Raw genomic sequence first — 27,826 nt, 5'->3', positions numbered from 1 at the left:
TAAATATTAATATTCTATTTAAAAAAAAGTATACAGAGGACAAAAGATAAATTGATTGATCGCTTTGTAAAAGGTGATTCCGAATCTTTCCGAATAAAACTACACGCAATGGCGCATGTAAAAAAAAAGGACTCTTATATATTTATCTATATTTACACTTTTGCTTATAATGTACATTTTATAATACTACGTACTTCAGTCAACAATCTTTTGATTTAAACGGCTTATTTAGCTTTTATTTAGCTTTTATTTAGCTATCGGCTTCTATTAGAAACGTGTTCTCGTCACAATTGCTATACAATATTTTTTTGGGGTGCGTTTTTCGCTTCGCTAGAACTAGATAACGGGCAGCGTCGTACACGTTTCTCGCTCGGACAAAAGTAAAGGACACAGAAAATCGGTATGTAAAATCCAAGCGCAAGTAAATGTAGTATATTATTCAAACGCCGCCACGAACGCTGCAGTCATGTTCAATAACACACATGTGGACGATGTTTGCACGTTGATAATGACCGGTGACAATGACGGCGTCCCTATGCCGTTATACATGTCGGTAGCGGCAGTAAACTCTAAGTAATAATATCACAGTGTAGGTTTCTCGTCCGCGGGCTCTTCTTTTATGGGATGGCTGCATTCCATTAGCGCGGGATTCGCCACGGCGATTATGTTGTCTCCGCGAGAGGCTATCACCTACGCATAATTTATGTGCAGGCCATTAACACAGTGCAATAAAGTACAGAGACAACGTCTATTGAGGACGTTTTTCTCTGTCATTCTAAAGAAGCATACATTATTCAAGAGTTATAAAAAAATAAAGAAAAGAACGGCGTAACAGATAAGAGGAAAAAAACTTGCGCAGCACATTTAGCGGTTTTTGCAAATGTTTCTTCTAACGTTCCGAGCAAGGATAATGATGAAAGGTAAAGGATGAAGATGCAACGAGGACTTTGGATTCGCTTACCTTTAAATTGAAATCTCCTTCTTTGTCGGTATTCTCAGCCTCTGCCTCGTTTGTGTCCTGAAACATACGCAGACATTATATATTGTTATTCGCTCTTCACGTTTCCAACTCCTGCGCAGTAACAACTTTTTTTTACGGCACAGACAGATTGTTTTCTTAGTAACGCACATACGTGCATAGATGAGGATTCCTCATTAGAAAAAGAGAATTGGCTATCCGAGTCGCTGATTTCCTCCACGCTAGCGCTAAATATGCCATTATTACTCTTCTTCCTCCAGACTGGACTGAAACAATTGTGCATATCTGAACATCAATGTACACTCTTATTATACATATATGTATTATACACATGATATATAACGATAAATACAACAATGCAATGTATCTAAATTAAAATTAAGGTTTATTAAAATTTTTAATTTATATCATGTTATAGATTATATTAATAATTATATATATATGTTAGTAATTTAGAAATTTTAATTTTAATTGATTAAATAAAGAAAAATTTTTTAATATGATTTGTTCTCATTTATACATTTTTTCTTGTTCGTGATTTCCACTTAAATTTTTTTTAATACATTGAGATGAATTGTATGATAAAAATAATCACCTCGACGACCTGTGTCTCCTTGTGATAGAATTGTTAATATCCGTTCCAGAACATCGTAAATCCAATTCCTCCTGAAACAATGAACTGCTACAGACAGTAGGAGTAGCAAATTGGATACGCGAAAAAAAAGTCCACACAGCAAAAGAGGGATGGAATTTAGCGAAAATGGGACATGGAGAGACACGACCAGATAAGCGAACAGATAAACACGACTTGGGATACCAGGCGCAAAGCATAGAGTCCAAGCAAGTCGTGTCGAATGAATTAATCTTCGAAACGACCAATTTATACCACAAAAACTAGCAAACAACGCCAAGAGAAAAGTATAAAGAGAACCTCTTATTTTTCCATGAAAAATTCTATGAGTGTTATAATTTCAAATATCTATTCAACATGCAGATTTAGCAAGGATAAATCCAATATAAACGAAAAAAATCATGACCAAGTTTCATTAAAAATAATTACATTTATAGACTCTCAGAATTGATGAAAGGAAAAATACAGTCATCTGAACTTGTAATATGTAAACTACTATACAAATACTTAGCAAAGCTATGTTAGAGACATTGAATTTACATGCTATTGAGGCATTAAGAAACAGTTTTTGCAATTTAAGTTTAAAAGATAGAAATATATTAATAAACAAAACGGGTTTTTAGAAGTTTAAAATAGGAACGTTTAATATAAAATAAGTAATTTTAGATCAATTTAAAAAAGATTAAATTTAAGATTAAGATTTAATTATTACGCTAGCAAAAATTAAGATTTCAAAAATTTGAAAAAACCGAGACTTGTTATTCAAAAAAATTGTGAAAATGATGGAATCTCATCGCATTTACAAGAACTGAAAAAATGACATATCAGTTAAAAAATCTTTAAGTAAAAAAAAATGTATATAGAACAAATTTACATTAATATAACTTTAGCAAAATTAGATGATGTTTTGTTCGAATTACGTTGACATAATTATTATTTATATGTATCAAAGAGTCTCAGTGCGCGTTACTCATGCAGTTGCAAATTGCGAAAGAAAAGGGTTTAAGCAGATCTTTATGCGACGAATACATCACGCAATCTCAACAGAATTAAGTGAAACAAGCGCAAGCCATGCACATGCTTTTGCAACTATACTTGACCTTTTTTTGCGTCCGTTTCGTGCGTTTCTAAGTTAGTGCGGATGGTTAATACGTGACGATCTCTACGCGTACGGGCGTACGGTTAATGATTAGCGGCCATGCGAGTGCAGCAGGTCACAGTGCACAGTGAACGATCTATTTCTGTGGCCGAGATGATCTAACCTGCGTCGCGTCCTCACCCTCACCCTCCAGCTCCAGTTTCCGACGTTTCAAACGCTCGCTGTCGGTCTCCTCTCCGTTTTCGCGCGGCCTCGACATCGACAAGCTGCATCGAACAACATAGCTCAATAAATGACAATATGACAAGTACCCAATTAGCCCAAAATTACTAATTATTGAATTATTTTGCAAAGAGCTTGTCGAAAATTTTATCAGCAAAATGGGAATGTATAATATATTTAATTTAATTTAAGTTAATTTAACAATTAGGTTTAAATGATGTATTAAATGATACATTCTACCTAAACGCTTAGGCGAAACGATTAAAGGCAGATTTTGTTTCCGCTGGCAATTTGTTTTGTCGGCAGTTTCTGCTGATAGAACACGAGTTTAATTCGGATACTGTTTATAATCAATCTACTGTGATATCAGCTATCAAATTGCTAGTATAATCGCTATAATTTTGCTTACTGAGCTGAAATATCCGTATTTCGTAAAAGGATATGATTGCGATTTTAATTAACTACTGATATATTTTGATATAATATTAAATATCTCCGATCTATTAATATAATCATTTATCTACTAGATCTTGAACTTCTTGTTATCCTGTAATTAGGATTACAACAAGTTTGAATTTTGAGCTCTCAAATTTGCAGATTCCATTAGGCAAAACTTTTTACTTACTATTGGCTTTTAGAGTAGTGATAGCCGGAATCACGGACGACACGACGTGCCAAGGGGAACAACTCGTCCCTCCTAGTGAGGAGGGCAGGCACGAATCTGCAGATCTGCGCCGCCGCTTCGTTCACCGAGACCTCGTGCAACGTGAGCGGCTTCTCCGGCTTTCTCTTGCAATCGAATCTGCCGTAGATCGCCGCGTACTTCCGGATCTCATCCATTTTGCGCGGATCACTGTCAGACATCGTCATCACCATCTGTAACATAACGCCATTCGCTTTGTAAAATCTGCTTTACTAAAATATTTCAATACATTTACAAACATTTGCTTACTCTAAAATTTGTAAATTAAAAGTAAGCTCTTAATTATGTAACAGTCTCATTGAGTCACACTCGCAATTGAACATTAAATTGTCTATGACATTCTAACGGTTGAAAGATTCGAAAGAGCGAGCGCGTAGGGTATGTGCGAGAGTCTTTGTATCTCGAGCGCGCGCCTGCCGGCTTCGAAATCAACGAATCACCTCCAGGTTCTTGCAGAGTTTTTTCTTCACATTGTGGGGTTTGGGATCGAGGGGCCTTATGGTGGCGACGAGCCTCTCCGCGGCCTCGGCGAGCCGCTGCACCTGTGACTGCAGAAGGGTCGGCGTCGGCTGTGTCGGGCTCGCAGGTGCACCACCGCAGCCACCGCCACCTCCGCCGCCGCCGCCACCGCCGCTCGGACTCGGCGTGGTTCCGCTGCCGCACGAAGACTCGCACGTTCCTACCTGCACACACAACAAAAGTCGGCAATGAACATCTAGTTTTTATAGTTAGCGAGTAATTTGCTTAATAGGAAAATTGTGTTCTCCAAATAAGTAAGTGTAATTCCTTATTTTAAGCAAATGCGTTTACGTTTGTAAGCAAACACACATGGCTTATTGAAATTAAGGAAAATTTCCTTTTCGATATTTTTTTCTCGGTGTAAAAATGTTAATATTATTTTTTATATAATTTCCAGAATGTATGAGGAGAAAGAAAGTTTTTGATATTAATTCATCAATGTTAGTGTTGTAAAATTTAATTCAATTAAAATAATTTAATCAAATTAAATTTATTAAAAGTCATCACATAAAAGTGAGAGTTTTACGCGTATTAACTAATATAAATAATAAATTAATATAAAAGGGAAAACTAAGGTATCGGTTATGAATAAATAAGATCTACTAAATTTTATTTTTCAAAAGTTTTTTTAGATACTTTAAAAAAATAAAATAAAATAAATTAAATAAACCTTTTTTTTTTAGGCAGGATACCTTATCCCGTAACATTTTATATCGACGTGAAACGTAATTTTATACGTCGGCGAAGAACTAATATCGCGGAAGCTTGAAATTCCGAATCTTTAGGATAGAGTTTCTCGTAAATTTCTCGCGCGTCGATCGATCAGAGGGCGAGACACCTTCCCTCATCGGATTTCATCAGTGTCTCTCTAGACTGAACAGTGGCATCATTACCTGTAACACATTGGGACTGTGAGTGGTCGCGTAAGGTAGAGACGTGTTCGGGCTCGGGCTCTGGCGGAAGGTCGTCGAGGACGCCGACGTCGACACGCTGGTGACCGCCGGTACGACCGGGCTGGCGCTTCGGCAGGGCAGCGACGTCAGCGACACGTGGGGCGTCGTCGACACGTAGGACGCCGGCGTCAGGGTGGTCTGGGAGGTCGCGCCAAAGCCGGCGGCGGTCGGCAAGCTCTGCATCTGCGGCCGCGGACTCGCGCAGGCGAAGGCGGCGGCGGCGACCGGGCTCTTGGCGGCCGCTGCGGCGGCGGCGACGGCGGCCGCGGCGGCGGCGGCGTTCGTCGGCACGACCGGCGTTTGAAACAACGCTGCGGGATTCAGAGAATGGGGTCTCTCATTGCGTTTTCAGAATTTTTACATTAAGATGCATTGAGGGCCGAGCGATGAGACTCGACGGCGAAGGGAATCGCGTGATACTTTACAGGGATTAGTGAGCCACTCCTGCAACGCTTTCTGCAGCCTCCTGACGTGAAGCGGCTTGCTCGCCATGCCCACCAGCGCCATGATCTCCAGGAACTCCTCCTCGCCCGCGTCGCACAGCTGTTGCACATCGTCGCCTCCTGTAACGCGTCATCAGGAGGATATCGGGGAAGTTACTCTCGCGAGCGAGAGCTACGAGAGGTGTCATGCACTAGGTGTATATTCGTTCTCTTTAAACCGCGGATTCTAAGTTAGAATCGTTTTTCCCTCCCCGCGGAAACATCGAAGTCCTCATATCCATAGTTTTTTAATTGTTTTTTAATTTTACGATTTATATAAAATGTAAGAATGTATAGAACTGCATATTAATTCTGGAACGACACACTGGACATGGCATAGCTAAACAGTTTTTTTTTTGTTTAACTTGTGTGACGAGGTTTATCCAAAATCATTTCTAATTTCGCAATTATTAGTCTTTAGAACTAAGGTTCTATCATTTATTGATTTTATTAAGTGGCAAAATTTTAGATGATATATATTAATAATAGTGCCTTTATTTTTATTTTATTAGAATTTGTAAATCAAATAGATTATAATCTTAAAATCAATCTTCAAAATTGTCGACAATTTGATTTTAAGATTATAATCTATTTGATTTACAAATTCGTGCATAACGTGTCGTTCTTCCCGTGACAAAACAATAATAACGCATCTTTCTGAAGACTAAGACATTTCCTGGATTAAAATATTTTTACGGCATATCTAGAACATAACATATTGAAGTCCTTCGACTGTGTACCTACCCATCTCGAGGAGCGTGTCGTAGTATCCCAACAGCGAGGCACGCTGCATCACTCTATACAGCTGCAGCTCGGCCTCGTTCTGCGGCACGGACGTCTGCACCACTGGAAATCGTAAAACCGCATTCGTTAAGGAAATTCATTAGGAGAAACCGCGGCGGCAATTAGCGACAAAGGATCGATTTTTGGTTTCTTTTAGTTTACTACCGGCAACAATCGCCGACCTCGTTCACGATCTCGACAGTTAAACAAACATTGTAATCGGACGTAGTCTGAGGGATGCAAAGATTGCTGATATTCCGCGAATAATTTGGGCGACGACGCAAACGTATTATTCATATTTGTATTAAACGTGTTTAAATTTGCTTTCCCGACGCAGCTTGTGTGATAATGTATGTACAACTCGAATTCTAAAGTGTGACGCTATCATTCTCTTTAACTTTAAATAAAATAAAACCAGGACGTGCGGAGCGATACATCAACGACAAGAAGAGAATCGAGAACTGTTCAATGTTCTTTGTTTTATCGCCGACATTTATTAATCGCTACTCCAGATACTCTGGATACTTTTTCAGCAAACAGCTGAAAATATCGGATTTCTCCATTACTTAAATTTTTTTCAAGATAAAATGCACCCTTATGGAATTGCGTCTCTAATATTTCTAGTATTGTAAACAGATAGAACTATAAAGTAAAGTTAAAATATTCATAGACGATCGAAAAACAATAATTATAAGAGTAAATAATTATAAGGGGCAATTCTGTAGGATATCCGTGTCTTGAGAGGTCTTGCGTTTTTTCAAAAATTTTCGAAAAGTCTTATGCAACATTATAAAATATCATTTCAGATATCGGCGAGGATGTCTTGAAGATATCTTTTAGAAATCTAAAGGACATCTGAGATGTATCTTAAAAATATATTTCAAAGTGTCTTTCAGACATCTATAGAAATACCTTGAAGATATCTTTTAGATATCCACAAAACCTCGACGTTTTTTGGGAACGCGTAGCATGCCAAGTGCTAGGAACGAAAAATTCCGGGCTCAAATCTCAGTCAGTTCCGTTGAATTTTTTCTTGCTCCTACAGCATCCATCTTTTATGTGATGGCGATTGTGGCACAAGAGTCGCGTGTCCGTGCCAAAAATCCCGATTCAAATTCGCTCAGAACAATATCAGATTTTTATATTTAATCATGGTCTATCGGAGGGAAAATCACCGGGAGTACCTTCACCAAGAAAGTCATTATAGAGCACGAATAAGCATCCATCAAATGAAGGAAGGAATCATGATCTTCAATCATAAAGAATCAATTCGAGACTTTTTATAATAAATATCTTCGTATTTTTATATCATAAAATTATCCCATACAAGTCAATTAGGGAAAGGGTTAATTCAGTCTGCCGATAATCCGTACCCTCGCCACGGGCCTCGCTTTAGAGCTTCCAGACGTTCGCGCCATCGTCATCCTCGCCGACGCCGCCGCCGCGGTGTCCGACTAGTTTCTTGCAAATTTCGAGGAACTGCGAGAAAAAGCGGCATGCACACACGTACCGCGTATAAATTAATACCGGTGCCGCCGTTGGGGAGCAAGGGGGAGATCAGAGCCCAGAGTAAAACCGAAGAAAGAGGCCGTGTAGAGGTAGAGAAAGACTTTTGTGGCGGACGGGGGGGGGAGGGGGGGAGAAAGAGCGAGGAGCCGGAAAAAAACTGGCCGGCGGGTCTTATTACGACGAGCCCGGGTCGGTCCCGGTCTCACGCTCGTGCATCGCGGCCTCTCGGGCCCGCGAATAAGTCCCCGCTGACTGCCGGCGACGGACGGCAGGGTGGCGACTCGTTCCGCGAGATTTTTCTAGCGCGGACCTGCGAAAAAAGGATCTACGTGGAAGCGCCGTGCCTGCCGATCAGCAGGATCGCCGGTGCCGATAGCCGGGATAAATGAAGAGAGAGGGAAAGCGTTCATCGCCGGCCGAAGCATGCGAAGCGAGAGTACTCTTACTATGTAAGACGAGATCGAGCCTCCGAGAGGACAAACCGATGTCCAAAAAAATTAAAAAAAAAAAAAAGTAGAGAAAACTGATGATGTGATAAACCGATGCGTTAAAATAAAGAAACTTAATTAAGGTGGTACAGTCCCAATTATCGGTCGAGTTTTAATTAGAAATTTGTTAAATTAAATGTTTTACATGTATTAGAAAATTACAGAAAAAAATTGTACATACCTTAAAATGTTTTTGTAATAGCAAATTTTCTTAATCATTGCTGATTTAGAAAAAAAAGCAAAAAGTTGTCTTTAAATTTTAAAAAAAACCTTGCTAATAAGTTTCCTAAATATCTCTTTAATAATTAATACTATTAGTAGATTGAATTTAGTGTATTAAACAGACAATAACATATATTAATAAATACGTAATGAGCGTAATCTACTGCGAAATGGCACATTAATTTCTTCACAAACAGTCAGCTACTTAATATATTTGAATGCTACTTAAAAAGTGTTGGCACACTGACATTTTCGCGAGAAGAAAATAGATTCAACGGGAATCAGCGGAATCGGAGTAAATCTTGCAAAAACCTGTCCGTCAGTTTCAAATATAACGTTTTTCGTTATACTGTTATATTTTTCGTCCGTTTTTGCACGTCTGGATATAATTATCGAGCAAAAATATGTGTGTCGTGCGTCGCCGGAGGGGGGTCGGATATAGTTTCCGTTTTCACAGACCTTGCATTTTTCGCGAGTTCCCGACCTATAAAATTCCCGTATAGGCACGAAATCGAACAGCACCGCGCCGCGAACCCCTCCCTCCCTCCCACCCACGGTTTTTGCATCGATTCCCGCTTTACGCTTCGCTCCCATTATTATTGCCGCCCGCCGATTTATTTATAATCACCGTGGCTGACATCTTATTCACGTTTTCACGTCTTTATTAATACCGCGTGTATGTGATATACACGTTGTTGATCATCTAGCCGACGAGCTTGTCATAACGCGCGATAACACTTCGATCGAGCTTTTGTTAAAAAATAAAACCACGCGCAATTGTCCGCTCATCATCAACTTCACGCCGCATTAACTGAATTTATTAATAATTTTTCATCCTGCATTTTTATTGCATATATTTACTCGACCTAATTTGAGAATTAGATGAGGGACAAAATACTCAGTAGAACAATTGTATTTTTTCAAATCGAGACAGTTTCTATCTCTCTCGATTCGAACAGTATAAATATGAAATATTTTAATTCTTTATCCTTAGATAGTTGTCTACTTACAACAAGATTCCAAGACTTCGATCATTAATCGAACTGATAAATCAAATTTATTTATTTCACACGCAAACATTATGTATGCCAATTAATTAATTTTTAACTAATACAATTATAAATTTCTTTATTTAGGAAAAGACAAAGCAATTTTATATAAATTATAATTCTTAACAATATTTGATATTATAAAATTAGTATAGTATAAAAATAATGTTTAATTTGGATCACTGATTAACGCGTGCTTAATCACCTATCCAAAAAATCAATAGAAAACGATAGAAAATGTTCAATCGTTTTTTATCATAATTATAAATCAGTAGTACTAGTCTGAATACGATTGATTACGATAAAGTTTTAATCTTTTATTTGCAATAAAATTCCATCAAAACAATTCTATCGTATTCCAACGATTGAATCCGCCAAATAACAACATCTAGCAAATCGCTATCGTTTTTATCGATTTATTAACAGAACGTCCATTAAATTTTTAAAAAACTTTGGAGATATTTCGAAATGCAACACATCCTTTTTGTCACTGAAGTTCCTTGACTCTCGCGAATCTTTTCTTACCTCGGAAAACTATATACGTGCGCAAAATTGACCGCTAGGGTTTCTCGGGATTATTCAGGCCACGATCCTTCGAGGCTGGCAATCGTAATCGATTGTCGTTCGAGTCACCCTGTATACCTGTGTGACCGACAGAACGACGAACAGTGGCGCGGTGAGCTCTCTCTTCTAGGCCGAGCTCTCTCTCTCTCTCTCTCTCTCGCGGCGCATTTACATAACGACTTTTTTGGCACAGGGTGGCTCGTTTTTGTCGGCCGGGAACGCGAACGCGGCCCGGAGGCGGAGAGGCGCGTTGCGACAGCGAGAAAAACCTGATCCCACCGTGGCGGCGGTACCCCCGAAGGCTCGCGACGCGGCTACCCAGGCCTCCAGGTTGTCGTCGTCGTCGTCATCGTCGCAAATCCGCGCGCGTTCTTTATGGGCGACCGGTGCGCGACCGGTCCGGTGCGCTTTTCGAGGGGAGGCCAAAAAAAAAAAGTGGCGAAGAGGGAACGACGGACGCGGTCATTCGGAGAAACTTTCTTCTTTTGCCCATTGTTCGTTATTTAACAAAATTTTGTCCGTATATTATTAACGGTTTGTAAAATCTATTCGTTATTCCGCGTATTAATTGTCCGTCAGTTTCAACTTGCGTTAAGCTGCCGAATTGGCAGGTGTTATTCTTGAAAGTTTGATTCCATGCCGGAAAACTAATCATTTATCCTTATTCAAATATCTAACAGACATCGCGAAAAAAGGGTTTCAATTTTTTTACATATTTGGTAAATAATGTAATAATATTAATATTAAAAAACGCGATAATTTCTTGTTATTATTCCTGAAAACTTCAAGATGAATCATAATTCGTTGATTACTTTTGATGCAACGGCAAAGTAGAGTGCAATATTCATGATATATATTAAAAATAATTATAATATTAGTTTACTAATATTATATTAGAAACGTTCGAGGCCTCCGGAACGATTGAAAAAGAGAAACATAATGGCGATGTGGATTCCGAAACCGGAGAAATTCCCGCAAGGCCCAAATCGCAGCGAGATCGCCGAGGCGGTGCCGGTTGCCGCGCCGACAGCTCCGGGATTACCATTGTTTTCTATCCTTGGATATGTTTTACGATCATTGTTGCCGAGAATTAACCCGGGACCGGAGAACGGAGAAAAACGGCGAGGCGCGCGGCCGCGCGATTCGCGAAGGAGAACCAGATTAGACGCGGACGCCGAAAAAGAAACGCCGGCGTGCTGAAATCAGAAGCGAATCCGAAAGAGACGTACTCTCTCGGATACGCCATGATCGTCGTGGTGTCAGGATGTTTGCCCAAAATCTGTAAAAGAATTCCCGGATTCTCAACAAATTTTCATTTTCAAAATTTCGAATAAAATTTAAAATTTTTTAACGCACTTTTGATATAATTTCGTTTTGTCATAACTTCTGACGTTCTTTAATTATGTAATCACAAAGGAGCACGTGGATGTTTACGTCATATTTATCGCTAATCGATTGTCGGCATTTTGCGTTATCAAATCAATTTATCAGAGAGGAAAAAAAATAGAATTTAAATTTAAAAGTAATATTCCAACAATTTTCCAGGGAGTGCCACAATATCACGAAGCTGCATGGTTTTTTAAGTAACAAAGAAATTTCCTGAAATGTTCAGATAGTAAACACCCTGAGAAAAGAGCAGTATTAACTAATAATAAAATTAAAATCGGATCGGAATACGAATAAAATTAGAAACGGACACGTCAATTTCGAAAACACGTCGCCGACAAGTCAGAATGTCTTCAGAGAAGATAGTCTGTTTGGCTAACGGATGAAAGAAAAGCGCTACGAATCTCCCGCGGGAGAGAACGTCATCAGACGGATAATCCTCTTCTCGCGCGAATTCGACTCGTGATTGCGCGCGAAGGAGAGGACGACTCCTAAGGAAATTACCGTGACGGTATCCCGCGGCGAGGGAGGACCGAATTGTCGCTACGGGAGTCAAATGGCAACGGTGCGACGGACCGATCGTCACGAATCGAGACGCTGAACAAAAGATCCAAATGCAATCAAGCTGTGCGATCGAAATGTTGGAAGTAAAAAAGAAGACGGAAAAAGAGAAAACTTTCTGAACATTAACACATTAGCTGCCGTTGTACAATTATGTAACTTTGTTTACATTTGTTTATCAGCATATTATTTTAAAATTCGTTACACAGCAGAAAACATTTCGTATCCATGTTGAAAACGGTCTTCGTTAAAATTTTTGTAATAAATTTTCAAATGCATTTATTAAAAAGTAATATTGAACGGCGTCATTCCACTCAAGTTATATTTTTAAACACGCTTAATTTGCAATTCTATATGTTTTTTTCTAGAACACTAAAAGCTAGTACTTGTAGAATCTTTTTTACGATGCTTAGTTTTTTTGTCTACAACAAAAAACTTAACAGTAAAAAAACACTGTTGACTTTAACGAACTGCTATTTTATTCCAATACGCAGTATTTGAAGAATGACTATATCAAGCACTAGATTTATGTTTCAATTTTATAAAGTTTGTGCCATTTTGATTTCTGATGAATCCTGTGACAGCAACAATAAACACCATTATAAACACCATTAAAAAAAATTATTTTAAGAAATTCAAATATAGATACTATTTTATATTATTATTCTTTAATAAAATTTAAATGACAAATAGAGAAAAGAATAATCTCTACAATGAAATAAACACGACTTTTCTAACTTTCCTTTTTTTTTTCAACGAAAAAAATTGGCAATTAAATCTCCGTCTAAATGTATATGCTCTTTTAAAACTTACACTACCGATCAAAATTATTGCATCATAAAAATATAGAAAATATAACTAAATCATTACGTTCTTCTTTTTTCCCTTAAAGCGTTCCTATCCATAAAAAAAGAGAGATTTTAAATAAAAGTATTAAAATATAATTACTTCATATTTATGTATATTTTTTAAAAATAAGCTTTTCAGAAGTAATGCAATATTTTTGATCGGTACAATAAAATTATTTCCTCTTTCAAAAGATCGAATCTACAAGCAGCTAGCTTTCGTTTATACCGCCAATTATTTATTAATTAAGATAGTGTTCGGCAGCCAACGTATTAATCATTTGAAAAAGTTGGCTTATCTGCCATTAGAGCACGCGATATAAAGTCTTTTTCTAGTATTTGCCGTGAGATTCAACTTCAAACTCGCCAAAATCCACCGATTTCTATCGCCGCGAATAATGGATATCGTTGTATCAAGGTCGCAATAGATGTGACAGCGATTGCGAGAATAAGAAAGATGGAAAAGTAGAACGTCGCTGGACCGTGTCGATTTCGTCACGAAGCGTGCGACTCTACCACTTTTATCACATCGTCTTCCACCGACAAGAAGACGTATAGCACGTAGAAAAAAAGATATTCCATTTAATATAAAATTTCAAAAATTAATTTGAAATTAAGAAATATGCGATTTTCATTAATAAATTAAAATAACGTCGGGACATAATAAAAATATTCAAAATTATTTTTACGTCCAGACAGTTTTTTCAGCAAATTATTATCATGTCGAACCTAATGTTTTTTAACTCATGTATAATTCCGGTGATAAATAGAGAATAATATCTACAGATAAAAGAAAACAAAAAAAAATATATAGATGTCCGATACTTTTGGCCAAGCCTGTATATTCAGACACATCATAGCGCTCGAATAAGAATTTTTTATCCGAATAAAATAAAGTTCGCGCGCACGTATAGTTTTTTGAGCTCCTATATATATATATATATATATATATATGCGACTTTCGCGGAAACAACGTGTACTAAAGTTTATGCCAAAGTATCATCACTGATTGCGCTTAGAAGATTCGATGAAATCATTAGGGAATCTTTTCTAAAAGGATAAAAAGATTCTGCTCGCGGCAATATCGGTAAACGTTGGCGAATGTCGGCGCAAAAATTGCAGCCCGTAACATTTCGCATTACGGTCCGGTGCTCGAGGGACCCCGCGGAAACTGCCTCAACGATCTCGTTGCGCCAAAGGTCAGGAAATCTCGCGGCGCCATCGATGACCGCGCGAAATTACTTCGTCCCGGGCTCCGCCGTTTCACGACGAAATCGACCATCGATCCGACACACGTCGAAGCCGGGGAGGGGGCTAAATGTACGAGTAGAGTTCGTAAGTATATAAAAAAATAATCCGTTGCTCAAGTAAAAAGTGGTATCTTACGTATCGCATTCGAAGGTTTTTTATTTGGATTATCAATACGAGAGTAATCTTCGCTCGAGCATCGATATCCCTGCTGTTATCAACAGGAAACTGATGACAAAAAATTGTTTTCTGACAGATATTTTTATAATAATTATTTGTACACGGAGAAAATTTTATTTGTACACGGTAAAAATTACTATGGTAAATAATAGGCGCGGAAGGAATTACGAAAACTTTTACTATCTTCTCCATCAAATTACCATAGTATTTACACCATTCATATGGTATAATTCTCTCAAATTTATTCTTATGATCCGTAGCTATCATACATGGTAATTTTTACTATAAATTTTCTCCGTGTGTATTTTTGCTTCGATTAGGAACGAAGTCTTTGTGATCTCCTTTATAAAATGACGATCAACGTGAACAGCGAGCCGCGAGAAGAAATACCATATTCATTCAAATATTAAATACCAAATTAAAAAAAAATTCTTTCTAATTACAAAATGTCCACGTCCTAGTTCAGCGAGTTGCGAAGAATGAGTGCACTTGCCTCGTTCCGAGGAGACATCGCGAGATGCCGAGGTAGACCCCGAGGGTTTACGGACAAGGAAAACGAAGATAATGGGGCGGAAAGGGGAAAAGAAGGAAAGATGTGAAGAGAGATGGTGGCCGGGCGGGCACGAGGAAGGGTGGCGAAAGGTCAGGCTGGAGAGGAGACGTAGGGTAAACGGGGGCGGGTTACGGGCGCCCGGATCACGGACGATGGAACCAAGAAGGTTCGCCGGAGTGGCAAGAGACCGAGGAAGTGAGGGGGAGGCAGAGGGGGAAAGAGGGGGGGGGGAGAGTTAGTGTGGTGCACGTTCTTTGTCCGATACTTCACGGAGAACGGACGCTCTCCTCCGCTGCCTCTGGTCGCGCAAAAACGAGTCTAGTTTCTTAGGAGCGCGCACTCCCCCCCCCCCTCTCTCTCTCTCTCTCTCTCTCTCTCTCGCTCTCGCTCTCTTTGCCTGTGCTCTCCTCTCCTCAGCCGCGCGATGTGGCGCGGCGCGGCGCGACGGCGGTTAGTATTTCGCTTTTTGCCGGCATTGTAATCAAGGAAGGGTTAGGTGAGTTTTTGTCGCCCTGCCGCGCGCCACCCCTTCGCGTCCTTCCTCTCCTCCTCGGACAAAACACCGGGCAGATGGACTGACTCGCCGTTCGAATCTTTCCCTCCTCCTCCCCGAACTCCTTCCCGTATATCCTTCGCGCTTCTCCGTTCCTTCGGCCTTGTTCTCCTTATCCTTCGCGTCCTTTTACCCCGCTTCGCCATAGCGAAGCGCAGCCCCCCTTTACACACCGAGACTCTTCTTTTTATACTTTGTGCCACTTTGCACCACCGCTCGTGCGCGCCTGTCGTTTCTTCGCCCCCCCCCCCCTTCATCCTGTCACCCTTTTCCTCTCACGCTTTCTCTGTCCCTTCTGTTTCTCGTAGTACGTGTCGTTGTTCGGTTTCTAATCTTCTCTCTTTCTTTCTTTCTTACTTTCTTGACTCTCCCTCATCGCTTCGTCAAGCCGCGCCAAAAATCCCCTCAGGACGATCGACGAGCGACTCACCCTCGAAAGAGCGTTTGAGAAAAAGCGAGTTTTTCGCTCGATCAGCGAGAAAAAGACGAGAAAACGTCGGAATGATAAAGGAAGCATGAGTAAAGAAAAGGTGTGGGATTATCGTAAATTTTCGATCAACAAAGCATGTTTTCATTAATCAAAAAATTTTCAATATTCTTAACAGATATTAATTGTTTTAAAAAATATTACAAGGATTACTGATATATGTACTTTATACGATGACGTAAACCAAGAAATTAAATTTTCTCGGAAAATAAGAATTAAAAGATAAAAATAAATAAACGATTGTTGGATACGAACGAGATTCATCGTCCTGTTTTGCAGGAAAACCGCTGTCCTAGTTATGAATTAAATGGTCTTCGAATGGGAATCGTTTAAAATCGTCATTGGTATTGGTCGGGTAAGTGATCTCAAGTCCCAAGGGTGCAGCCCATATCCCAACCCCTCGATGAGGGGTTAAGCCCTACCTCATGTCGCAGTTCTCCGTTTGCCGTTGAGCGGCCGCCCGATCGAATTATTACGAGGGTACAATTCGCGCCATTTTAAGGACACCATTGTGATTCGACGTTCACCCAAAATTAAGGTAATTTAAACTTAATAATATTATGTCTTCAAATTCTACGTTAATTTAAAGGTTTTCATAAAATTTAAAAAATGTCCATCACATTAAAAAGTAATATTTATTTTAAAAAATTAAATCGAACGTATTTAAAATATCCTAAACAATTAGTATTGCTAGAAACTTTTATTAATATATAGAGACATTTATCAATATGTTGAAAATTTAAAATATTTGCAATTTGTCAAGTAAATATAAGCATCCTTTTCTTACTTAAATTGTATTCTTTTCCTACGTTCTATTCATCCTGTCAACAGATAATAATGCACAAGATACAAGGTATTAAAGGAATTTAAAGATAAAGGATCATATAGATCTTGTAAAAAATGATGAGACGAGTTCGTTATAAGGCAAAAAAATCTCGATATATCTCAGCAGTAGTTGTCAACGTTAAAGTTCTTTAAAAAATTATCAGGCAATAAAAACTAGATTTTTCTCGGTGCTCAAAAATTTAATTAATATAATTACAATTATAAAATGTAGCAAAATCACATGTGTTTCAAAACGTGTTGTTATCTTAACAATTTTCAACGTGATCTTTCATATGACTTTTCAAATGGCTAACAAACATTGAAGTACGTTTATTAAACCAATTTTCATAAATAGTTAAAAAATAATTATTTATAATTATACACTAATAAATATATTTCATGTTTTTTAAGATTATAATAACCGTCTTATTTGTTTAAACTTTAATAACAATTTTTTTTAATATTAACAATTAAATTTCTATTATATCTTTTGTGTATTTATGAAAAAAAAAAAAGATTTTGAATGGAGAATGTTAACGTTACTTCTTTACATTATGTTAAAAAATAACATTTATTTATTCAAACAATACTGGAAAGAAACAACACATTATCTTAACCTTTTTAAGTCATCACGTTTCGGTCTATAGTTCTATAGGCATGTAGACGAGCGTTTGTTTAGATAAAAATGTTATTGAGAGACTGTAAAAAACTGGTTTCCCACAGACCTCTTTTGAATAAATGGTTTTTTTTTTCTTTTACGGAAGACCCTTTTTTGACCGTAGAAGCGAAAGGGTTAGCCGCGGAACTGAGGGGTTCTTTTTTTCAGTGGACGAGCAGCTCATCACCTGCGGGAACTAATCGACGTGTCCATTGTCATCGTTAATCTGTATCTACACCTGTACTCGACTAAGCGACATAGATCGCCTCGTATCGCCGTTCACGCACGTTTTCTCCGTAAACTAACTTAGAATGCGTCACTAATTACAAATCGATCACTGACCGAGTTAAGAACACATGTCTCCAAAAGTTAAAACCGAAAACCAAATAGAAATAGTATGACACGTGTCACAGTCCGGTCAAGAAATAAACGTAGAATTAATATCGAGATAAATGTGACGTAATTTCCGACAATTAATTAAAATTAACGTGATCTCTCCGGTAACAGATATCTGATTTCTGCGATAAAAAATTATTATGGACATTTCTCGAGGAGAAATGGCGAGAGGATCCCTTGCCGCGATATCAGCCGCGTCACCTGGAGGAAGTGACTGATCGTGGGATACTCCAGAAAGATAACTCGTCCTTCGCCCCGACGTGAGCGCGTAATGTCTTCGCGTGTGAGTCATGCAGATCGAACGGCCCCGAAGATAGAACGTAGAGAAAAAGTTGCCCCCGTCGCAGTCGTCGCCGTCGCGAGGGCCCCCACGGCGGCAAAAAAGCCGAAAGAACGTCCTCCACGGGGCCAGCAAAAACTCGCTGGGAATGGAGCGGAGAGGAGGCAGCCAGTGCCGCACGCCGGAATTCCTCCCGAGGTCTCTTTCCATCGCTTTTTTTTCCCCCTCCCCCTCCTCTCCGCACTCATCCTTTCCTTCTTCCACAGCCGGTTCTCCTTTTTTTCCCCTTTCCTCCTCGCTATCTCGTACCGAGGGACGATGATATGCATATGCGTGCGAGCAAGGAGGAAAAGACGACGAGAGAAAGAGAGAGGGAAAGTCCGCGGGGTCATCGGGGGTTCGGATGGACCCTCCCCCCTTCGCCTCCTCCCCCGCCGAAAACAGATACGGACAGGCGCGGGCGCATCCGAGCATCGCCCTGCCGGATTATCGCTTAGAACAAAAAAATGCAGACAAACGGGGAGGCTCGTCGTCGTCGCCCTTTGTCCGCCGCGCCGACGTGGGGTGTGCGGAAGCTGAGGCCCGCAAGCCTTTTAATTTATTCGCGCGCCTCGACGCGCACTCCTGTGGGAACCACGGCGGATCCAAGAAACGGAAAAAAAAAGAGGAACGAGACAAGGCGCCGATGAGAATAAGGGATGATCGTTACCTGACATTAGCATATGCGTGAAACGATCGTAGATCGTGTTTCTCGCGCTCATTGTTACAGTCGATCGAACTTTAGGATTATATATATAATTGATTTAATCTCACGTTATTCCATTATCTTTTTATCGGTATTCGCAAATATACAAAAAATTCCAATACAAACTAGAAAGTAAGGCTATTTTTTTCCTAAAATCAACGACATTAAAACTGAAGTCAAGTTGAAAGTGAAATTTGTGCTCTTTTACTGATTGTAGCTACAAGTAATATAAAAATTAATCATTTTCCATCATTTAAAAAAAGAAGTCAAATATTTTAGTTTTATTAATGATAATCTAATGGTTACAAAAATGACAACTTGATTACATAAATAAAGCAGTAACTATATCAGAATTTTATATAATTTCGATAAAAAATTACTAAACAATGAGACACAAATCCTAATCCATCTCATCCAAATAATATTCTGATAATGTTAGAACTAATAATTATCAAAATTATAGAAAAGATAAGTAAAGTAACTGAATAAATAAGTGCTCTGTATCAGCGTATATTGTTTTCTTTTCATTGTCAAGTTTAAGTGACACAATTTCGACACAACTCCAAAGAGGGTAGACAGAATTTAAATTTCATCGATTAAAGTATGAATTCCAGATAACAGCTGATAAAAAAAAAACAGAACCGAGATGGGGTTTCTAGAGTCGCTCGCCCGGCAGATGAAGCCTTCTCCAAAGGGTGAAAAAACCTCGTGGCTCTTTCTCTCTCTCTCTCTCTCTCTCAACGGTCAGCGGCAAGATGTACAAACGGAGGCGCACCGTTCTCTCTCGTCTTTGTACCCCGAGACGCAAAACCCATTCATACTCGTTGCTCGAATTAGGCGCTTATTCGAGTGCAGCCACCCACCGGTCGTACCCGGGTACCCCGGTGATCGTATTCAGATTAGGCTCTCTCTACGGAGAACTCTTCCTTCTTTTTTTTTTTTTTTATTTCAGATCGCGGCGGTCGTCCGTCCACCGGGCGTGAACGCACACAAAACCCAGGGCGATTCGATCGGGAGGAAAACTCGGGTGTAAGCAGCTGCGGTCCTCCTTCCCTCCCCCCCCCCCCCCCGGTTGCGCAAAGCTGTGAGCACGCGTTATTATCATGTCACGTTGCTGGCTTCATCGTCGCATTGCGCCAATAAAATCAAATAACGCATCTTAAAATGCGCTACGAGTAAATTCGTTGCATGCTCGAAGCAACAAACGGTGAAACGTTTCCCTTATAATCGCATATGTACTTTTAGAACTAGGGCACACAAAAAAAAATTGCTAAACTGTACTTCATTTCCTTACAGTTGCATACGTTTTACCGCTTAAGTTTTGTGGGTATGTGTGTGTCTTTGGTCCTTCTTTGTCTTTGTTTTTTAAGAAGCAACTCGGATTTTTCAAAAACGCATAAAACATAATTTTTGTGTTAGCAGAGAATATGCTAATAAATTTGACTTCAAATCTTTCTTCTTATTCTTTTTCTTTTCCTTTCTTACTTCAATTCTTTCAAGACGCGCAAAAGATCGTTTGGCAGATAGCCGATTATTTCAAACTATGTATTTCAAACTTTTCCAGAACTGCATGACAATTAATAGTTAAGAGTTTGCGTAAATATAAAATATGGATGTTTACTTTTTAAATAGCCCCGTGCCCATTAAGCGCACGAGCGTGAGGAGAGGTCTCGGGGCAATATGAGAGAGACGCAACCGAGGAAACGGATTACAAAATCGCCGGTGCGCGGACGCTATTAGGCCGAGACAGTTATTGCCGCGCGGACAAAACTGGGCTGTAAAGCGGCAAACGATAAGGTGAAAATATTAATGACCGCCGCGAGACCGAGCGTCCGTAATGAGTGCAATAATGCATGCGCCCGACGTGCACTCGACGCGGGGTCGTGCCTATACATATGCTGAAGCAAGTCGCCGGAGATTTTCGAGCATAAATAAAACACAATGCAGCCGGGCGTCTGTCGTTAAACGTTTTGAGTTACGATTTTACGCTTCGCCAAAAACGTTTCGTAAATACCCGGAGAAAAGTCCGATAATAAGTTTCCGATTGTGGAACTTGAGCTATCCGGCAAGTGCGCGCGCGTATGCAAGACAGTCGTAATGCAAAAATACGCCGCGCTTTTCTCCAGCTTGATTTGAATTTTACAAGTACGCACACTCAGATATCTAACATATTGCAGCATAATTTTTAAGCCCGTATTCAAGACCGCGCGAAAATAACGGAAGAATCGTTTATTTTTTTTTCTTTTTTGCGGCGGGACACCATTAATTATTTTCTTCGAGATATCTCTGAGATAAAAGTCTTGACGCGTCGCGACGCCAGCGTCGAAGGTAAAATATCTCGATGCAAAAGGTACAACGCAATTAAGAATATGCAGAGACGAGTTCTTGACGCGATTAACCGCGCCGCGCGCGTTTGACTTTGTTCTTTTTCTCCTTTTTATATAGGAATCCGCGTGCATCAGCGGCGCAAATTTTCCGACGTTGTAATACATAACGCAAAAGAGGAAGAGGGAGAGGACAGACAGAGAGAGCGAGAGAGAGAGAGAGAGAGGGAGGGAGAGGGAGAGAATGCGAACATGCAAGAGCCGGCTCTCTCTTTCTCGCATCGCAAAAAAGCTACGCTCGCCAAGTTTTCTTAAGCGAGGGCACGAGCACACGGCAAACTTACCGGCAAAAAAGCCCGAGCTTTTTCGCCGTGCATCAGCGCCAGCGCCGTCATCAATAGATAGATAGAGAAAGGGAAGACAGAGGGAGATAGATAGAGTGAGAGCCTCTTTTTATCCCGTGTAAAATGTATAATGTCGCCTATCAAACAGCCGCGCGGTAATAACGCGCGTGTTACGGTAACTTCGGCCTGCCCGGTCGCGCTCGAAAGGTCCGTTCATCGAAAATAATGTGACAGAAATTATCCGGATAATATGTTTGCAAACTTAATGTAATATAATTGAATGTTTAGCATTGCAAAAAGTGACGTGTAATAAAATCATTAAAGTAATTGATGACTTTTACTTAGAAATAACGTGAGAAAAAAGAGAGAGAGAGAGAGAGAGAGAAAGAGATATGGGATAAATAAATGCGAGTCTCTTTCCGCCGTAATTTCGCCTTTCGCAGAAATATCGCGCGCGCGCTTCTTGCGCGCGTATACACATCGTCGCCGCGCCGCGCCGCGCCGCGCCGTCGTGGTGGTCAACGCGCTTTACACGACCGCGCCGGAGCCGGTCGCGTAAGAAGCCGGCAAAAACGCAATGTGCAATAGTTGCACGCTGGCCAAGCCGGCGGAAGAAACGGCACGGTTTTGCGCGACGACGCGCCGCTTCTTGCCGGCGCGGCCCCGTGAGTCACGCCGAGCGGACAAAGCGGCGCGGCGCGGCGCGGCGCAATGCACCGAGAATGCCTGGCGATATGCCGGGAACCCGTGCCGGGCATCGCTCTGATATCCAAAAAGAGAAAGAGAGAGAGAGAGAGAGAGAGACAATATTGCCAGTACGTTTGAAAGCGCCGCATCATCGAGCGTACGAGTGGTCTCGATGTTCCGATCGATCAGTATGGAGATATCAATTGATATCAATAGCGTAACCGATAAAACTACATCCCGTAAAAATAAATTGTTTTGTGCCTCTTTCTCTCCCGTTGAAACGTGTCTCGCGGGATAAAAATATTGTGTTTTTAATGAGTGCGTTTTTGCTGTTTACTAATTATTTGCTTCGCTTGCCGCCGCTTTGTCACGTTAATGTTGCTAGTAGAAACGGTAAACATTTCCCGCAAAAAAGCGCGTCCAGGGGCGTTACGTACGGCATCGTGTTGTAATAACACTACTTCTAATCATAGCTTCCGTTAAATTGCATTGGTCTTAATGGTCTTAATGATGTCACGCGAGGCAATGATAATTGCATTCGCGTCAAGACTTCTCTCTCCACTCCTCCCCCCTCCTCCTCCTCCTCCTTCCTTCGACCGGAGATGAGAAAATCGAGAAAATTGCGAGGGGACAAACAGCGATAGATACGGGGGACAAAAAGCTTCTTCGCGCGGTCCGAAAAGAATTTTCGAAACAAGCGACATATCGAACTCGGTCGAGCGAGCTTTTTGCCGGGCTGCGCCGCCGCCGCCGCCGCCGCCGCCGACGCCGCCGGCTCGACGCTAAAACGCCCGGAGTAGACGAAGACGAGCGCGCTCGGCCGCGGTTTCGTCGAGATAGAGGAAGAAAAATCCTGTTTTTCTGACGGGAGCTACGAGCTTTTTATCGCCGGCGTGACTCATCCAGTTTCTCTCGGCGAAAGAGGGAGAGAAAGAGACGCACGCGCGCGCGCGTACACACACGTACACATGCACACGCATACAAAAGCGAGAGATGGCCCATGGTAGCTCCTCGGTCGAAACTTCTTCGCTTCGCCGGGAGGTAACTGCTGGCGATTACGTTTCTTGCGTAAACTCGCCGCGACGAGAGAGAGAGAGAGAGAGAGAGAGAGAGAGAGGGAAAGAGAGAGAGAGAGCAGCCAGAGCAGCGCTCTCGCTAGATATCGAGATGCGGAGTCTCTCGCGCGCGCGGTTTAGAAACGAGCTCGCGGATATACGAGTGCGATAGCGGATCGATCTGCAAGAAACGAGAAAATAAACTGGCCTCTGGCGAGAATCCCTCACGTCGAAATCCAATGGCCTCCTCCTCGCTATCCTCGATAAATGAACCAGTAAATGCTTTCCCGCGCCGAGTCCGGCGCTTTCCGAACCGCGATATTACTCAACTATTTTTATGTCTATGCTTTTTTAACAAGAACTGTCAAGTTTACGCTAAATGTAGGGGTTACGCCACAAGGGATTATTGAAATTTTAATCCTCTCTTTCATATCTCTCAAAATTTTTTAAGCTGGGACATAACGTGTAATACTTTGAAAATACCGTCACGAAGAAGCAAATGGAATAACTTGCTTAATGGACAGAATGTCTTGAAAATTTTGAAGTAAAATGTTATTAAATTGATGACTAATAATTTTATAAAATTAATAATTATAATTATGTAAGTCATATTCATCATAAACTAATAATGTAAACAAATGATAGAATTAGGCTGAAATGTCTAATCACATCGATCGCGATACGAATAATCGTCAACTGATTGCACTGATTCGATAAATTACGAGATATTCTCAAAGTATCATTAATGACTTTCACGATAAGATATCCCTTAGAAATATTATTGAAATATTATATAATCTATGTTGTGCGAGATACGCGTGTATTATAAATATACTATTTCATTATGCCTTATATGCAAATACTAATAACATTAATATTAGTAAAATGGGAAGTATGATCTATAATCGTAAGAACATTTATATTACATAATATAAAGACAATTCAAAAATCAGAAAATACACTCATGTATAAAATATATATTAAAGTACCTGCATCCTCTCCGCAAATTGATTATAATCATAAATTAGAATAAAAACGCGGATTTTTTTTTTAATCCTGAGACCCGAGATCGCAAATTACATTTATTCTATAGTGAGCGATTTGAAGAGAGTTGTCGAGAATGACGTTTATATTCGCGCGAACTCAGCGTATTAACTGGATGTAATTAGCGTGCGATTTCATACCTATCAGTTCGCATGAAATCGATCGGACACCGCAATTCATTGCACAAATCGAGCGATTAAATCCTATGCAAACGTACGAGCGTTCGCTGCTCTCTCTCTCTCTCTCTCCTCCTTCTCTTTCTCTCTCTCTCTTTCGTTACAGTGTAACCTATTAAACAATCTTCTATTTCGTCAATGGATCAGCTGACTGTGCGAGCCCCAACCGGGACAACCGGCTTGCCTTCGTCTCTCGCCGATAGATTTTTCGAGGAGCATCGCTCTTTGCGCGCCCGAGTATGCAAAAAAAAATTAAGCGCGCTTCTTAACGTATTTTAGTTTCTACGCACGTGAGCCATGCCGCCTCATAGTTGGCGGTTTTGAGTTAACGACGACTTTAACGGGCGCGGATTTTACTCTCTTGAATCGATTCTCGACGGTTAAAGATATTAGCCGAAAGATTAACGGTGTTACTCGAACTGGAACTAATGTAGTAACGGAATAATACAGACGCTCATTAATTCCCAGGGGAAAAAATGTGAACAGAAGATGGAGTGGAGATGTTAGATTGTGCTGAAACGCGCGGCAGGAGAAACAGATGGATTTTTCGATGAATAGCTTCGTACGATTTGCTAGCGTAAGCATAATTTGCGATAATTTACAAAATTGAATGTTCTTCACACTTGTTTTCTAAATCACCTCTCGAAGTATCTCGGTACATTGCTTTTCACGATTACTTGTCTATTATTTCATTAACGAAGAAAAACATCTAACGTGAAACAGTTATTCAACGATTATTCTCCTCGTGACTCGAAGACATACATCTGATTTTCCGCGGTGAATCCGCAAATGCGTAATTCTTAAACGTATTTTATAAACCGAGATATATTTCAAACATAAAATAATAATTCCAAACGTTAGAAATTAAAAGTATTTTGTCACGCGCAAAATATTTATTTAATTAGTAGATTCGTAGCGTCCGAGTCGATCACTTTGATCCTCGCGCGAATGCTTACAGGTTAAAATCCAAATTTTCATCAAAAAGGTACACAAACATCATCAAATTATACATGATTTTCAATCGCGATCGCGAGGATGGATAAACAAACACACTTTCCAGAGACGTGAAAAAAACAGTCAACGTTACTTACACGTGCCGTTGACGTTCCTGCTGAGTATCCTGGGTACGGCAGTGACCGGCTGTTGATGGTTGTTGGACGGGCTGGCGACGACGACGACCGGGGGATTCTGCGGGGTGCAGGACGCGGACGCGAGGGTCGCGGCGGCGGTGGAACCACCACCGCCGCCGCCGACGACGCTGCCGTTGCCGGTACCGGTGACGGTTACCACGGCGGTACAGCTCGGCGCCGAGGGGACCGGCGAGGGCGTCGCGACGCCCCGCGTCGCCACCGCCACCGGCGTCTCTTCCGCGGCCGGCGCACCGACACCGACCACGCGCGCGTCCATCGCGGCCACCAGTGCTACCTGGGGCAGCGGCAACACGAACGGCAACGGCAGCAGCGGTAACAGCACCAACTCACAGCGGCAGCGGCGGCGTAGCCCCGACGAGCACGGGGTTCCAGGTCGACCACGCGCGCTGCCGGCAGCATCCAACGAGGCGCATTCGATCGCCGGCGCTTTTGCGTTCGTCCACCGAGAGGGGAAGAAGAAAGCGGCACGGATTCCTTCCTCGAGGCGACGCCAGGCTCGTCCTCGCTCGATCTCGCGTTATCGCACTTCCGCGACGCGGATCATGATCTCGCGGGACGAGACGGCGTTTCCCCTCCCACCTCTCTCTCCCTGCTCTCCGCCACGAGGCGATTCAGTCTCGCCCGAGAGTAGGGGAAAGTATCGAGTCTCACGTGCCGTGCGTGGGGTTTCGTCTTCCTCGTGTCAATCGTCAAACGGCTGCTCGTGCTCGCGCGAAAGGCGACGGAGTATATCGTTTGTCGCCACGACGTGTCACCACGAAGCACGCGCGAGAGAGCGACACCGACGCGTTTCGAACGATGGCGCGGTGCACATTGCGCGTCGCGCGGCGAATACGCGCGCCGCCGCCGCCGCCGCCGGCCGTTCCTTTCCTTTCGCGCTCCCCCACCATCGCGGCGCCGCGCGACACACCGACGCTCCTCCGCGCGTTGCCCACCCCTTCCCGCGAGAGCACCGTCGACGGTTCCCCGGAATCTTCGTCGAAGCGGTTAAGATTTTGGGGGGAGGGGGCACGCTTAATCCCCCCCCCCCCGTGAACTTGTTAATTTCTACTTAGCTGCACCTTGGAGTGTAAATGAATGTAAGATTTCCCTCCCCGCACAGCGCCGGCGCACCGTTCTTTTGGGAAGATAAAATTGGAAACTTGGGAAAATAGACCCCCCGCCTCTATTTCATCTCGGATATAATTTAATTGCGATGTTTTAATGATTGATGAATTTGTTTTAACAGATTTGTAATTAATAAAAATATATTTATTGTAGCTGTGTGTTTGAAGAAATGAAAACAAATTCGGAGATTTTAATGCTTTTTATGACACGATATACTGATAATTTCTCATTCGTTAACGTTAAAGTACTTTATATAAAGACAAATTGGAACTTTAAAACTACAAAAGATATTAATCTTTCGGTTTGGAAAAATTTACATGATAAAAAATTGCAAATACGCTATTACAAGATTTTATATTTATACGAACTTGAAAAATAATAGCATTAAAATCTCAAATGAATTGTTGAATGAATTATTTACAGAATATCAGAAAATACTCCTTGTCACGGGCAAAGGGACGAGGGGCAGAGAACTGGAAGGGGTGTTTTTTGCTCCTCCTTAAATCTTGATTTAAAAAGAGAAATAAATTATAAAAACAATTTTATGACATTAACCGATGCATGGTAGATCACGTATTATTACTTAGGTGTGATAAAAAGGAATTAAAAGAAATTTAAAGAATTGAAACTGGAAGAAATTGAAACTTTCTCAGTAACAAAATATGCTCTGCATTTCTTCAACCCAGCTGTGCACAACGAGCATCAATAAAAGTTTTTTTTAATACATTGCAATGAATGAAAACCTAGTTGCTGTTAATCATGTCAAAAAATCGCCTCACTGGACTGTGTACATTAAATGCACACACTGAAAAATTGTGTTCGAGATAAAAAGGAAACTTTAAGAAAAAGTATTAAAAAAGTTCGCCTAAAATCCTCGAAAACTGTCTGTAATATAAGTATTTCAGTCAATTTTTTGTATAAAAATAAATTTTGGCCTTTTCTGGCTAAAATTCACGCTAAGTCTATATACTCTTCGATTTTATTTCCTTAAACATATAATTATATTTTTATTCCATGA

General features: G+C 40.9%; 1 protein-coding gene and 1 long non-coding RNA gene across 5 annotated transcripts; one reads left to right on the top strand and one right to left on the bottom strand.

Annotated features, from left to right (window-relative positions):
• Positions 1-119: 119 nt before the first annotated feature.
• LOC105837688 (NGFI-A-binding protein homolog) lies at positions 120-27,826 on the bottom strand. 4 transcript variants are annotated; one of them, XM_036284982.1, is made up of 11 exons: positions 25,642-27,813; positions 6,333-6,434; positions 5,532-5,669; positions 5,047-5,417; positions 4,075-4,317; positions 3,557-3,807; positions 2,873-2,975; positions 1,575-1,642; positions 1,134-1,245; positions 962-1,018; positions 120-690 (listed from the first exon to the last, which is right to left on the bottom strand). In XM_036284982.1, exons 1-11 carry the CDS (start codon positions 25,955-25,957, stop codon positions 583-585), a joined length of 1,869 nt encoding a protein of 622 aa, XP_036140875.1. In that variant the 5' UTR covers positions 25,958-27,813; the 3' UTR covers positions 120-582. The 4 variants fall into 4 exon arrangements, 2 of the variants coding, with proteins under 2 accessions (XP_036140875.1, XP_036140874.1); XM_036284981.1 differs by having other exon boundaries at positions 1,575-1,645; positions 25,642-27,811; XR_004962738.1 differs by lacking the exon at positions 120-690 and having other exon boundaries at positions 1,134-1,240; positions 25,642-27,826.
• On the top strand, positions 15,316-21,975 carry LOC118644971. Its single transcript, XR_004962739.1, has 3 exons — positions 15,316-16,059; positions 16,296-16,554; positions 17,668-21,975. It is a non-coding gene; the product is annotated as an uncharacterized LOC118644971 (long non-coding RNA).

This window comes from Monomorium pharaonis, chromosome 3, assembly GCF_013373865.1.
Source record: "Monomorium pharaonis isolate MP-MQ-018 chromosome 3, ASM1337386v2, whole genome shotgun sequence".
Taxonomy (NCBI): domain Eukaryota; kingdom Metazoa; phylum Arthropoda; class Insecta; order Hymenoptera; family Formicidae; genus Monomorium; species Monomorium pharaonis.
This window is presented reverse-complemented; position numbering and strand designations above follow the sequence as displayed.

Bases quoted from the DNA above. Each gene is read 5' to 3' on its own strand.
- LOC105837688 (XM_036284981.1), bottom strand. From the start codon at position 25,957: ATGGACGCGCGCGTGGTCGGTGTCGGTGCGCCGGCCGCGGAAGAGACG. The intron at 5,670-6,332 runs GTAGGTACACAG...GACGCGTTACAG, and splicing joins CGACACGCTCCTCGAGATGG to GAGGCGACGATGTGCAACAG. The intron at 3,808-4,074 runs GTGATTCGTTGA...GTTATGTTACAG, and splicing joins AACTCTGCAAGAACCTGGAG to ATGGTGATGACGATGTCTGA.